This window comes from Eurosta solidaginis, chromosome 1 (genome assembly GCF_040869045.1).
Source record: "Eurosta solidaginis isolate ZX-2024a chromosome 1, ASM4086904v1, whole genome shotgun sequence".
Taxonomy (NCBI): domain Eukaryota; kingdom Metazoa; phylum Arthropoda; class Insecta; order Diptera; family Tephritidae; genus Eurosta; species Eurosta solidaginis.
This window is the reverse complement of record NC_090319.1, coordinates 339,994,447-340,008,621: the sequence shown is the minus strand read 5'-3', so window position 1 is coordinate 340,008,621 and position 14,175 is coordinate 339,994,447. Positions and strand designations below refer to the sequence as shown.

The 14,175-nt window shown below is 42.8% G+C and overlaps 1 protein-coding gene across 1 annotated transcript; it reads right to left on the bottom strand.

The window, feature by feature from the left end:
* Window positions 1–5,046: 5,046 nt before the first annotated feature.
* mIF2 (mitochondrial translation initiation factor 2) lies at window positions 5,047–13,675 on the bottom strand. Its single transcript, XM_067773494.1, has 9 exons — window positions 13,572–13,675; window positions 13,249–13,429; window positions 13,064–13,190; window positions 12,478–13,005; window positions 12,360–12,409; window positions 6,971–7,185; window positions 6,695–6,899; window positions 5,985–6,642; window positions 5,047–5,921 (listed from the first exon to the last, which is right to left on the bottom strand). The coding sequence occupies exons 1-9, from the start codon at window positions 13,592–13,594 to the stop codon at window positions 5,749–5,751; spliced, it is 2,160 nt and encodes a 719-aa protein (XP_067629595.1). The 5' UTR covers window positions 13,595–13,675; the 3' UTR covers window positions 5,047–5,748.
* Window positions 13,676–14,175: the final 500 nt, after the last annotated feature.

The window sequence follows — 14,175 nt, the reverse complement described above, 5'->3', positions numbered from 1 at the left end:
GATCTCTACATCTTACTCGCTCTTGCTCATCCCTTCCATCTTTGTTATTAAGACCACCCATGCTGTTGAAACCAGTAGGATCCAGATCGCAATGACGTGCAATGTGACCGGGCTTCCCGCATTTGAAGCATTTGATAACTCTTTCACTCCGCTTTTGCGATCCTTTCAGCGCCTCCAATATTGCGTCTACACACTCTGGCCTTTCTACTTCCACACGGCGTGCTTTGAAAAATGGCTTACACAGAAGCGACGCTGTTTCCTGAATCAGAGCATGTGATACCATTTCTGCGAATGTTGGCTTTGGGTTTGCGTATGTAGCTCGCTTTGTTTCGACGTCCCGTATGCCATTTATAAAGCTCTGAATATTTACCCTTTCAGTGTATTCCACGGGTACGTCCGCATTCGCTAAATGTGCCAGCCTTTCAGCATCCGACGGAAACTCTTGCAATGTCTTCTGGAAGCGGTTAAGTAACTCCATTTGGTATGTCTGTCTCCTATGCTCAGTTCCGTATCGTCTCTCTAGGGCGTCCATCAATGCTTCATAACAGTTCCGTTCGCCCTCTGGAATGGTTTGTAAAATCTCAGCTGCAGGCCCTTTCAACGCCATGAACAGTGCAGCAACTTTATCTTCAACACTCCAGTTGTTCACTGCTGCGGTCTTCTCAAACTGAATCTTAAACACCTGGAAATGAACAGAGCCGCCAAAAGATGGAGTTTTTACCTTCGGATTACTCGCTGAAACTGCTGGGCGATTTATTTCCAACTCCTGTATACGACCTCTCAAAGCTTCTATCTCGGCATCCATTTTGTCCTCGAGCTGTACAATTTTTGTATTCTGTGCTTCTAACTGCGAAGACATTTGTGCCACCTGCAATGATAAGCGCTCCTCTTGTGCTTCCATCTTGGATGTAATCTGTGTCGACATTTCTGAAATACGCGTTTCTTGTGCTTTCAACTGCTCAGCCAACTGAGATGTCATATACGTCCTCTGTTCTTCAAGTTGAGTTTACATCTTAGATGTTATACGGTTCTCCTGGGATTCAAGTTGGGATACCATATACGTCTTCTGTTCTTCCAGTTGTGATGCCATACATGTCTTCTGTTCTTCCAGTTGAGATGACATTTCCGACGACATTGATGCTACTGTCGATGTTTGTGCAGATATTGCAGCCAATATCATGTTCAAGTCTGTGTTGGTAACTGTCTGCGATGTTTCGTTTTTCTTTTCAATTTTTGTTGTTGTCTCGTCCCCATCAGGATGAAAGAAATCATCGTCCACATTAATTCCTTCCGACTCCATAGCGTCTCGTAGCCGTGCTTGGAGTTCGATCTTATTTCCGGTTGTATTCAATCCACGGCTATCCAACTCCTTCAGTTGCTGGATCCTCAATTGACTCAACTTTGCTATGTCCAAGTTGTATTCGCAATCTTCGGAATTTATTCAATAATTCCTCTTCTGACACCAATTGTAACGAATTTACTGCAATTCGCCTTATTTGCAACCTTCTGCTAACGTTCGAATCACTAAAATGTTGAATAAATAACTCCACTATTCAATAATGCAAAATGGCCTTTATTAAAGTACTTTAGAATAACACTACTATTGCTCGCCAGATAGCGTCTTAAATCAAACTGATTGTCGCCCCTCTACTGTTGCCGCCTTTTATACTCTGTGATTTCTCGCTCGCATACTTCTAGGCGCTTCCAGAATTTACTTAGTTACTGCTATAAAATTATAACTATAGATGCACGTGTATAGCTTCTCATATGCGCGTGTGAGCGACACTTCCACAATTATATTGCCTACTTTTTGGGAGCATCTCAGATAAGATATCTGCATGTGTATGTGCGTCTCTTCTCCGCTGCGTGTACGTACATAATGATTGATTTATTGATGTGAATACAAGTCACTGCTTAGCTTCGGCTTATAGATGATAGTATCCCTTAGTGTTGCTAATATTCGTCATCTCAGATGACCGTTGTGTTTTCATCCTGAAAGAAACTCCTTTGCCGAAATAGATACCATATGTTTGCTTTATACAGTAACGGCATGGCAACGCTGTTAACAAAATAACAAAGTTATGAAACTTCTGAAACTTCAAAAACCCCAAATACGTCAAAAAATGTTAAGTAGAACTACCTTCTTTTTCATACCATGCTATGACGTATTTGACTTAAGCTATGTTAGTTGTCTGAAATAGATTTTGCCAAATGCTGAAGCGTGCTGCGCCTGCCACACCAAAGATCCTGGTTTCAAGTCTCAGGCAAAGCAACATCAACATTTATAAATAATTCTTCGAATTAGAAAAGTGTTTCTAAACGGGGGCTACCTCGCCAGTGATTTGGCAAACACTGCCATGAAAAGCAAGTCCCGCCAATTTGTAGGAAAAATCAAAAGAGCACGACGTAAATTGGAGATGTGAACTGTATAAATGCAACTTAAATATCACATAAAAAAGTAAAGCATAATCTTAATTTTTCTTTAAGCAGAGAAGTGCTTCTTGAACTCTAAATTCTTTACTGAGAAACCACCCGCAACCCTTGGTAAGAGGATCCAAATCTATCAATTGAATCTAAAACCCTCCTAAATAGTGAAAATACGTCGCTCGATCAACTTTGCTGTATTGGGAGGTTAGTGTGTTAGACTTGCCGCAATATTGATTTGTTTGTCCTCCTTTGACATTTCGGGTATTGTGACTAAGTCGCCTTTTTCCAGTTTGGTACCTGCCAACGCACCACGCATAGAATTCAGGACCTGCCTTCGGAAATTTGGAAAAACTCCGTTAACCTATTCCAATGTGTTTACCTGCTGACTTGAAAAGTGGTAGCGTTTTATTTAGTTCGTCCCTCAACATTCTGACCTTTCTTCAGGTCTCCAAGTTTCGATAGATAGCTGCCCATAGGAATTCGTGCAATCTATAAGCCTCCCAATAAAGATCTGAGGAACTAATTCGTCGCATCCTTCATCTTCCTGGAGATGAGAGTGGAAGCATTTGCTATGAGTAAATCAGAGTTTCTTTCCTAACGCCTTTTATTTTACTAATCACTTCGTAGCAGCGTCGTCCTTTCTGCGCTAACACCACCGTTACTTCGCATGCACGCCAGCGAGCCGCTCATCCACATAGTAGGGCGCTGTGGAGTTCGGCTAAGCCCTCCCAGTGACAATCTGGCTTAAGATCCAATAGTGGAAAAGAAAATATGATGTATGTTCGGGGTGCGGTCACGTTCGGAAAACCGTTATGTTGAGCAAGTGTTGGATTCAGTACCGGAACAGCTTGTTGAACGTCAAAGAATTTACTGAAAAATCATAAGAAAAATTCAAACAGAACTGCAATCAAAAATATTGTTTTGGGCTATTCCTTTTAAAGAAATGGTATCGCCGTTTCAAAAGGGAATGCCAACACACAGTTATGTCAAATGACGGCAATGCCGGAGGAGGAGTGGAACTACCTCTCTATATTTGTATCGTTTTTAGGTTGAAATTTATCTTTTTTAGTTTCCGAATTTATACAGTTTGATGTTAAACTTTAACCCCAATTTCCTATAACCATTTTGTATTGCCAATCACAAATGCCGACATATATGTTTCGGAATCGAAGCGCTATTCTGGTTGTCTTACGTAAATGGGAGTTACATGAAGAGAATGCAATAAGGTGATAAAAACTATGTATCCTATATATAACAGATATACTACGTTTAGAAAAACCTTTTCTGTGTTCTCCCACCTGTTGGATTGCGATGTTTCGATCGAAACTTGATCGACTCGATTGAGTCAGTTTTGCTAACAGACAACACTCGGATTACGGAAAGCTTTCTGATATAAAAACGATCAGCATTATCGTCCCACCACTTTATCATGCTTTTTTTGTCAGCTATTGGTTGCCATTTCCTTTGCAACTAACATTTGCCCCTTGCAACCTCCCAGGCTTTCTGCCTAAATTTTCGAACATCATTCCTATCATACTACATCTGCAGCTTATCACGTACACTCCTTCCTTCTAAGTAGGCGTCTGGTGTTGTTGTAGCGATAAGGACACTCCCCGAAGGTTTTGGAGACTTTTATCGACGTTGATGGTCCTTTGCCGAGTATATGTCCAGTACGTTCCAGTAGCAAACGCCATTAAGGTACAAGCGCAACCATCTCGGGAATGATTTAATATAACTGCATTGAACTAGAAAGGACGTCGTAATTTTAAATTTTCTGGCTACGATCTGCAGGGTTCGTAGACTTACTAAATATTACGATTCCTAAGAAAAAAGAACAACTTTTTAGTGTGGCGCTCTAATGCATCAAGTATTTGAACAAAAAATCTTCATATTATCGAGTTTAAAAATAGTTTCGCATATTTCACAGCCGCCTTCAACTATTTAACCTATTTCTGGAGGCACACATTTCGTAAAGGAAATTGTTATCGCTCTAGAGCTAGAAAACAGCAAAACGCAGAAATTCGTACAGCTTAATTAGTATTTAATAACCAGTTTCGAGACTGTATTTGAACTGCTGAAATTCCCGCCATGTTTTTATAGCATGCTGTTTTCGATAATTTCATTATTCAACAGCGTGGTTGCTATCCAAGGTTATTTTTCTAATGGGAGCAGTCACAATGATACAAATTTTCTTACAGTAGAAGTGTTCCAATGCAAGTTGAACCTAACATGTGTGAACACAAAGTTCATTTATACCAACTTCCTTACATGATCACCTATGAAAACATGGGCCAGTGTGGTTTACTAAACATATATATACAAAGAGGTCGTGTTAGTGTTCCCTGCAGCAAAGAGACTATTAGAAATGGATGCTGGCGTTGCTGAATTATATTTGCTTTCCCGTAATCTAAACTTCACTTGCGCTAAGTACAATTACGATTAATGAGGTCGCCAAAAGTACTGCATGGGTGTTAAATCTCGACAAATTTTTGCGCTACATTCTGCTTCAATCCAAGATGTTGCCAAAACCTCTCAAAAGAACCACGGTTAGAGGAAAGCTTAGGCACAAAGCTTAAGATATCTTTTCTGCAATAACGAACATAGTATATGCATTTAAAAAGCCACACACAAAATGGCTAGAACTAGATTTTTCTACTTCCTTTTCTTCTATTTTAATACATACGTTCATGCGTCTGTGTATTTGATATTTTAGCGCCTTATCAATGACCAGTTCCGTTCTGCTCGCAATGTTCTCATTTCATTTGCCCAATTCTTATCATAAGCTTATTAATGGCCATAAAAGTAATCGGATATGTAATTGTGCTGTCTAAGACTATACTTTGTTTTACATATTTATATAAATATGTATAGTTATATGTACTATTACATAGAGGCATTCTGACATTGAGCGTTGTTTAGCGCGCGGGTTTGGTTTCTACTTTTATGAATGAATATTAATTTAAGAATAACAACAGGAAACTTAAATTTCTATACATTTACGCTACTCCAAAGTTTGATAAAATATATATCTATAGCCAAAGTGCTTAGTAGCGAAATGATTTATTATATAAAACGACACTATATATGTAAATATAATATACAAAAATACATTTTTTTCGTTATATTAGATCGGTTTAAGCATTTTTGGATTCACTGGGAAAAATAAAAAAGGGCGTATTTTCAAAACCGTTAAACTTTTCATAACTAAAGTAGAGTAAGCTGCTTAACATACAGATAACATAGTATTTTAAGATCTACAAGTGCAAATTATTAATGTAGAGAAATGTAGTTTTATTTACAACCTGAATTTTTTTTCATTTTTTAGAACCCTGGATCCCAATCTGTTTGCTGTTCTGTCATTTGCGTTGTATAGCATACAATGATATCGCCAACCTGTGGCACAATTTTAGTGTCTTTAAAACGCAAGCCACATTCCACATCCTTTTTGATTGAATCCACCTCATTTTTTAAATGACGCATTGACTCTAATTGGCCTACGGTAAGTCAACATGTTAATAAGCAAAAGCTATTACTATACAAATAGAAGCCAGCCTTACCATCATGTACAACTTCGCCATTACGTATCAAACGAAATTTGTTTCCTTTCTTGAGCATGCCCTTAACACAGCGGCAACCAGCAACAGGTACCTCTTTGCGTCCTTCATTGATAAAAAATTGCTGTAGCACATTTGCTTCACCCACCACTTCTTCCACTTCTACTCTAGGCAATTTACTGTTAATTTCATTTTTTAGATCGTCTATCAGACGATAAATGACATCATAACATCTTATTGGTACATCTTTTGGTGCATTCATTGGCTTAGGTACTGAGAAGGCATAGATAATAGCATTGAATGTTTTCGCAAGCTCAATATCACCTTCAGTTACATGACCCACACCATAGTGCACTACATCGAGACGACAACGATCATGGCTAGTATATGAATCGAATACATCGAGTAGTGCCTCTACAGATCCATGCACATCGCCTTTAACGATGACACTGACACGTGGCGTAGCATCTGGCTCAGTGGTCTCTTTCGCACGTGGACCGTAACGCATCCGAAATCTTCCAGCCAAACGACGGGCATCACGTTCAGCGCGATACTTGGCGAAATGCTCCTCCTCTTTTTGACGAATTTCATCAATAGCCTCTTCGGCTTTTTGAAACTTGGCTTCATGTTCACGCCAACGCAATACTTGATGCGCGTTTTTCTGTGGGAATCAATATATTAAATATTATTTTATTACAAAGTTTAAAATTTACCTCCGATTCTACTTCAAGTACAATATCACCCGCAAGTGGCAGCTCCCGCCAACCAAGTATTTCAACTGGTGTACCGGGTGCTGCTTCCGTCATGGGCTTGCCATTGTGGTCGAAGAGTCCTCGTACTTTGGCATGCGCCAAGCCACTTACAAGTACAGCTCCTTTTCGCAGTGTGCCACGTGTAACAATCGCGGTGGAGAGCTTTCTTAAAATACACAATATCAAAATATTTAACTGAAATGGTTTGCTACCTTGAAGTGATCCACTATAACTTACCCTCGACGTGGATCTGTCTTAGATTCGACTACCATGCCTTCAACAAGGCCTGTAGGTTCTGCCTTCAAACCCATAAGTGTTGCTTGTGTACTTATCGCTTCCGTTAGAAGATCTAAATTAGTGCCTTTCAAAGCAGAAATTGGTACGGTCTGTACATCGCCACCTTGTTCCTCCAGCAGTAAGCCCATCTGCATCAAATCACGTTTAGTTTTTTTCTATATTAAAAATTAACAATTAAATTCATTAAGTAGTTGTACTGAAATTCATTTAAAGTTAGGCTTAGAAAAGGGATACTGTGGGATGGGTAGCTTTAAGGTTTCCAAAAAGGTGGTTCGTGGCGAGTAGGGAGCAGAGTTGGAGTAATCGATAGGATATTGATCCGGCACCATAAATTTCTAGGTCTGTGTATATTGGTCTCCGCTTACGACAAGCATGCCATGCCGCGGGAGTATTCTAAGCCCTTTAACCAGCTGGGGTGAGTGTTTGCAGATATCCAGTAGTTGTTAATATTATTAGACTCTTCCGAAGGACTCACGGATTGCTGCCCGAATTAAATATAACATTGGATCGGATATAGAAACGACGATTCCGACTGTTGTAACTTTACCTAGATATCCTGTTGTACTAGCTATAAACACATTCTCTGACCGCTTCCCAAGGCAGTCGGTTCTATGTACCGGAGCGACTCGGGATTTTTCCCGACCAAGGACTGTCATTTCAGTGTGACCCCATTTGTTTCGTCCCTCCCACAAATTGTCATCCTCACAGCAGCTCCTTGCAGCAGGACTGCTCCATATTCTCTTACTCCGGGAAGGCATCGAATCCAATCCGGGTCCGTCTCCTGACCCCGGTCCTGAGAAATGGTTTTGCTGCATCTACCGGAAAAGAATCTTTTTAGGACGGTCATACTCTGTTCAGTGTGTCTCGTGCAAGGGATGGTTGCATCGGACAGGTTCTTCTGGGCTTGATCCCAAAACCCGACGTCCACGTAACTTTTATAAATCATTTGTGGCTCCTTGCTGTTCACGCCCCAGGGCGTCCCGTATTCTACGTCTAAGCGCCCCCCTCCCACTACCTTCCAGCAGCCCCGCTGCTCAGCAAGCCACAACAAGCACCCGCTGCTGCTCGCGCCCCTCGGCGCCAACAACTCAAACAGCTGCTACCACTCATAACTACAATCTTCGTTGTAGAGTCGGAAGCAATGCTGAGCAACAGCCCCTGCCCCCGTCTTCTCCCCCCCCCCCCCTCTTTTCCGGCAGCAATCGTGTAGGTCAGGGAAACAGACTCTTAGTCCCTACCTCCGTTTGCACCGTTTGCCAGCACAGAATATATATGTTTGCGACATCCGCCCAATGCAGCTCCTGTCTTGGGTGGTGCCACTTCCCTAGATGTTCTGGTCTCCGCGACGGCAACCCCCCGACTGGTTTCATCGCGCCATGTTGCCAGGTCGCAAACCCAAATCATCCGGGTACCCCAATGCTTGCCCAAGGACAGTCCTAGGGCCACAACAGCAACTGCGTCCTGGCCTTCCCCAACCCAGGCGAAGTCACCCGACACTTACCCCCAGAGTGGCGACGTCTCCCCTTATGCACTTCAGAATTCTGTAGTTAAACTGTAATGGACTAACTGGGAAGATTACGGAGATAGTCGATTTCATGAAGCGGCACAACATCCGCATTGCTGCGATTCAAGAGACTAAACTCACAGCAAGATCTGCATTGCAGACCTGATCTGGGTATAACGTCCACAGGAAAGACCGCGAGAGCGGAAATGGAGGCGGTCTCGCGTTTGTTGCCCCAGTGGATACCGCCCTAATATCAGGGCCTTACTCACTGGCAACAATCGCATTATCTTAGGCGATTTCAATGCCCATCATGATCTATGGCATTCAAACTTGCGGGCGGACAGTAGGGGTGAGATGTTGGCGGATCAAATGGAAGAAACGACGTTCTGCACAATAAACGGAGACGCCCCCACACGTATGGTAGGAAGCTGTCACAGCTCGCCAGATATCTCAATCGTGAGCGCAGAACTCGTAAACTGCGTCAACTGGCAGCCGATGGTAACATTGGCATCCGACCACCTGCCCATACTTATTTCGCTTGAGCGTAACGCCGACTTCATCGTCACTGAAAAACGCACTTTCATAAATTTCAAAAAAGGAAAGTGGGAAGAATATAAATCCTTTACAGACAGCCGCCTAGCTGCCCTCCCTATCCCGACTGATGCCCGCCAAGGGGAGCGTGCCTTCCGTAAGGTCATTAAATCCGCCTCGACACATTTCATTCCCGCCGGGAGAATTCCCGAAATCCGGCCCCACTTCCCGGCGGAGGCCGCAAACTTAGCGAGAGAACGTGACCTTATAAGACAGCTTGACCCAGGCGACCCCCAAATAAGGGATATAAACCAACGCATCAGATTGCTTGTAGATGAACACAAGCGGGCGAAATGGGAGGAGCACCTAAGAGGTTGTAACCTCTCTACCGGTGTGGGTAAACTTTGGTCCACCGTAAAGACCCCATCGAATCCGACTAAGCACAAAGACAAAGTTTCCATCGCCTTTGGCGACAAAGTGCTGTCGGACGCAAAAAAATGCGCGAGCGCTTTCTGCCGACAATATATAATGCATCCTACGGTCGACAAAGATAGACGGAGAGCCAATAGACGCCCACATAAACACAAATTCAGCGCGTCACCAATCACCATCACCGCTAAAGAGGTTGAGGACGCCATTGGTCGTGCTAAACCATCCAAAGCAGTGGGCCCAGACGGCATAGCCATACCGATGCTTAAAAACCTAGGGAAAGAGGGGATCAAATATTTAGCGCATGTCTTCAATCTGTCTCTTTCCACCTTTGTCATACCTGAGAAATGGAAAATGGCCAAGGTGGACCCGCTACTAAAGCCTGGGAAACCAGCTAACATAGGTGAGTCGTATCGTCCGATATCTCTCCTATCGCCAGTGGCAAAGACGCTTGAAGCCATTTTGCTCCCTTATTTCCAAGCAAATTTGCAGCTAGCCCCTCATCAGCATGGCTTCAGAAAACTCCATAGCACTACCACCGCGCTGAATGCCATTAGCACCCAGATAAATTGCGGTTTAAATCAATACCCCCACCATAGAACAGTACTCGTAGCGCTAGACCTATCAAAAGCTTTTGATACGGTCAACCATGGCTCGTTACTGCAGGACCTGCAAGGGTCTACCCTTCCCCCATGTCTTAAAAGGTGGACCCCAAATTATGTGGGTGGTCGGCAGGCATCGGTGCAATTTAGAAACGAAACATCAAAACCAAGGAGAATTAAACAGGGGGTGCCACATGGTGATGTCCTATCCCCACTTTTGTTTAATTTCTACATATCTAAGCTACCTTCACGACCGGAAGGAGTCACAATCGTTTCCTACGCCGATGACTGCACAATAATGGCCACAGGCCCAGCCCAAAGATCGATGCGCTATGCAATAAAATAAACGGCTACCTCCCTGATCTCTCCAGTTTTTTCACCTCGCGAAACCTGGCATTATCGCCGACTAAATCTTCCGCGACTTTATTTACAACATGGACGCCCCAAATGTCGACCATTTTGAACACCCACATCGATGGCACTACGCTACCGACTGTCCGACACCCCAAAATCTTGGGTGTGACGTTTGATCAGGATCTACATTTCGGTGAGCACGCAGCCGCAATTGTTCCATTGATCGCCAATCGTTCAATTCAGAGCCGTAACAAAATCCTCAAATCCCTCGCTGGCAGTACTTGGGGAAAAGATAAAGAAACGCTCATGACTACATACAAAGCAATTAGCCAGCCGATTACGTGCTACGCGTCACCCATATGGTCGCCAAGCCTAAAAATCACCCACTGGAAGAAACTACAGGCCTGCCAAAATACTGCTCTCAGAATCGCCACGGGATGTCTTCTTATGTCCCCAGAACACCATCTGCATAATGAGGCGAGAATACTCCCCATCAGGGAGAGAAATGAGATGCTGACCAAACAGTTCCTGTTGAATACCCAGAAACCTGGGCATCCCAACAGACATCTGATTGATGAACCAGCACCGCCTAGGGGCTTAAGGAGTCATCTCCGTAAGCATTTTGAGGAAATACGGCAACCTGAGAACCCAGCCGTATGAAGTGAAAAAACACAAGCAGGTCTTTGGTGAGCTCCATAAACAGGCGTCGGAACTTTATGCCGGGAATTGCCAGGTGAATCCAGTGCTTAACGAAATTTATCCAAAACTTGCGGAAGAGGAACGCATAATCCCCAGGGAAACGCGTGTCACTCTTGCTCAACTTCGTTCTGGATACTGTAACAGGTTAAACTCTTACCTATCCAGAATCAACCCCGACATACAAAATGTATGCCCCGCTTGCAATGTGTCCCCACATGACACCAACCATCTCTTCAATTGTAATGTGGAACCAACGCCTCTAACACCCCTCTCCTTATGGTCCACCCCTGTTGAAACGGCAAGTTTCCTTGGACTCCCGTTAGAGGATATTGATGACAATTTGTGATCGGTCGCGGCTATTAGGTGGGGCGAGCATTGCTACAACAACAACAACAACAACATTCTCTGACGGGTTTTGAGGGATATAATATACAGTATGTTGTTGTTGTATTCCGAATACAACAACAACACTTCCCGAAGGTTTTGGAGGGTGTTACCGATGTTGATGGAACTTTGCAGATCCGATACGTTCCGGTAACAAGCACCATTAAGGTACTAGCGCGAACATCTAGAGAAAGATAGAGTATGACCACATGAACTATCTATGCCTGCCGCCCTCCCACCACTTAGATCCATAAGAAACCAGGGGTCGCCAGAGCTTTGGCTGTTAAAGAAACTAGATTCGCCACGGGCAGCACCAATTAGGTACTAGCCCGAACTTCTCGGGAACGATTTAGTATGACCACATGAAACAATCTAGACCATACCGGAGTCGCCAAAACCTTGGCTGTTAAAGAAACAGGATTCGCCACGGGCAGGTGAGGTTGAAAATTGGGTTGAAGAAGCTATAAATTGCACTGGCAACCCCTTGAATCAATTTGGTATTTTAGTCGCCCCTTAAGACAGACATACCTGCCCCGGCTATATTCTAAGCCCCCCCCCCCACCCACTGGGGGACCTTTCCCCAAGTCTCAAGCGGTGGCTTAAAAACCCACTAATTTCCGATTATGAATAATCTTGAAGAGCATTGTTCGAAGGCGAAATCAACGAAGACTTTTACGTTGTCAAACGCGTTTACGGTATGCAAAAAATTACTATTCATTAGGTCGAAATAGTTCAAGTGCGATTAAATGTTAGAATAGCTATTTATGCCTCGTTTCAGATACCTAGAAAGTCAGTTTGCTGTGATGCAATATCCAATAACACTTACGATATCCGCTTCAGGTTTATCAATTTTGTTAATAGCAACAATTATTGGCACTGTAAATAACATAATTTCGAGTTATAAAAATGTGTAACTGTCGCAAATCCAAAAGAGCATAAAATACCGTTTTCTTTTAATGCCAACTGTATCACTTCACGTGTTTGTGCCATTACACCATCCTCAGCAGCCACCACCAAAACAATTATATCCGTTACATGTGCACCACGCGCTCGCATTGCACTAAACGCTGCGTGACCAGGTGTATCGAGAAAAGTAACTTGCTCACCATTATCCAGTTTTACTGTGAAGGCACCTATATGTTGTGTTATACCACCAGCTTCACCTGCAGCCACAGCTGCGCCACGCAACGAATCTAAAAGCGTTGTTTTGCCATGATCCACATGACCCATAACAGTAACAACCGGTGCCCGTGGTTTTAGAAGTTCTGGTGCGGCTGGTTGACGTGGAGTAACATCATGATGTTTACCCATCTCGTCGCTTTTATCATGTTCTATATCTGGTGCCGCAACTATTCTCGTTTTCGTGCCACATTTATTGGCGATTTCTTGTATGATTTTAAGATCGTCAAGTCGCGCATTTGGTTCAATATTGTCTGCTCCTTTCACATATAGCATCACCTCTTGTACGTCGTCTGTAACAAAATCGCTCTAAGTTAAAGCAAAAATCTTGCCGTGCTCTTTGACACTTACCTAATGAACGTTGCATTGAGTTCGCTAAATCTTGAACAGACATATGTCTCCAAACATCAACAACACCTTCCAGTTTCGGTACATCCTTTTTTTTCTTTGGTGAATACTCAATGATACGATCCGATTTCTGCAACACACCAAACATGCTACATATTTACATTTTCAACTCCTCATTAGTTACTTACCTTTTCCTCACGGTCTTTTCGTCGCTTCCAATGTACTTCGCACAGATACAAATTCCGACAGGTAATCGTGTTCAACCACAATGCGGTGGATGAGGTAGCTGGCGTAAAAGTTTTACCACGAAATCCTTCAGTTATTAAGCGAAAGCGTTGAGTATTTGAGTAGTGCCGGAGTGCCACTGAACTGCAAAGAGATACAGCTGATTAGTGATTGTGTTCACATATTTCTACTTCAATCCTGCTCCACAATATAAATACGAATATCCTCACTTAATTAAATTATTTGGTTTATTTATTATAACTTAAATAGCTTTGTTTATTCTTACCGCACAATTGCTCGAAAAAACATTTTACGTAAAGGCGAAAATGTCAAACGGCCGTGTTTCAGTTTCTGTTCTTTTTATGATAAAATCAGCTGACTACAAGGTTGCCAGCACATTAAAGGCCGGAACACATTCAATTTTCGATTCAGTATCGAACCTTGACAGTTGAACACGTGTTTGCAAGAGAAGCGACAAATAGGGAAACGCATACGATCAACGCAACAATTAACGAACGATGCTGCATCAAAAGTCCCATACAACAAAAAGTTCCACCTTGTTCCCCAAAAAAATTTGTACGAACAGTACAACCCTAAAGTGTCTGTATATTTGCCCTATATGTGTGAGCATTATAGGTAATTTGATAAGTAGGTACGATACGGAATGGAATGGTCTTAAAAGTTCCCGATGCTCTCAAGAAATGTTACTGAAGGTTTTACGTGTTTCATCATCACAGATAGGACAGATAGGACTCGCCAATTTACGAGTTTAATTTTTGCTGGGTTATCTAACAAGCTGCTATCAGTTATGTGCTTTGTCAAATAACCACTCTTATATCAAAGAGGATAAATATAATTAGAGCCGTCACTCGTTATTTTTTAGGCATTTA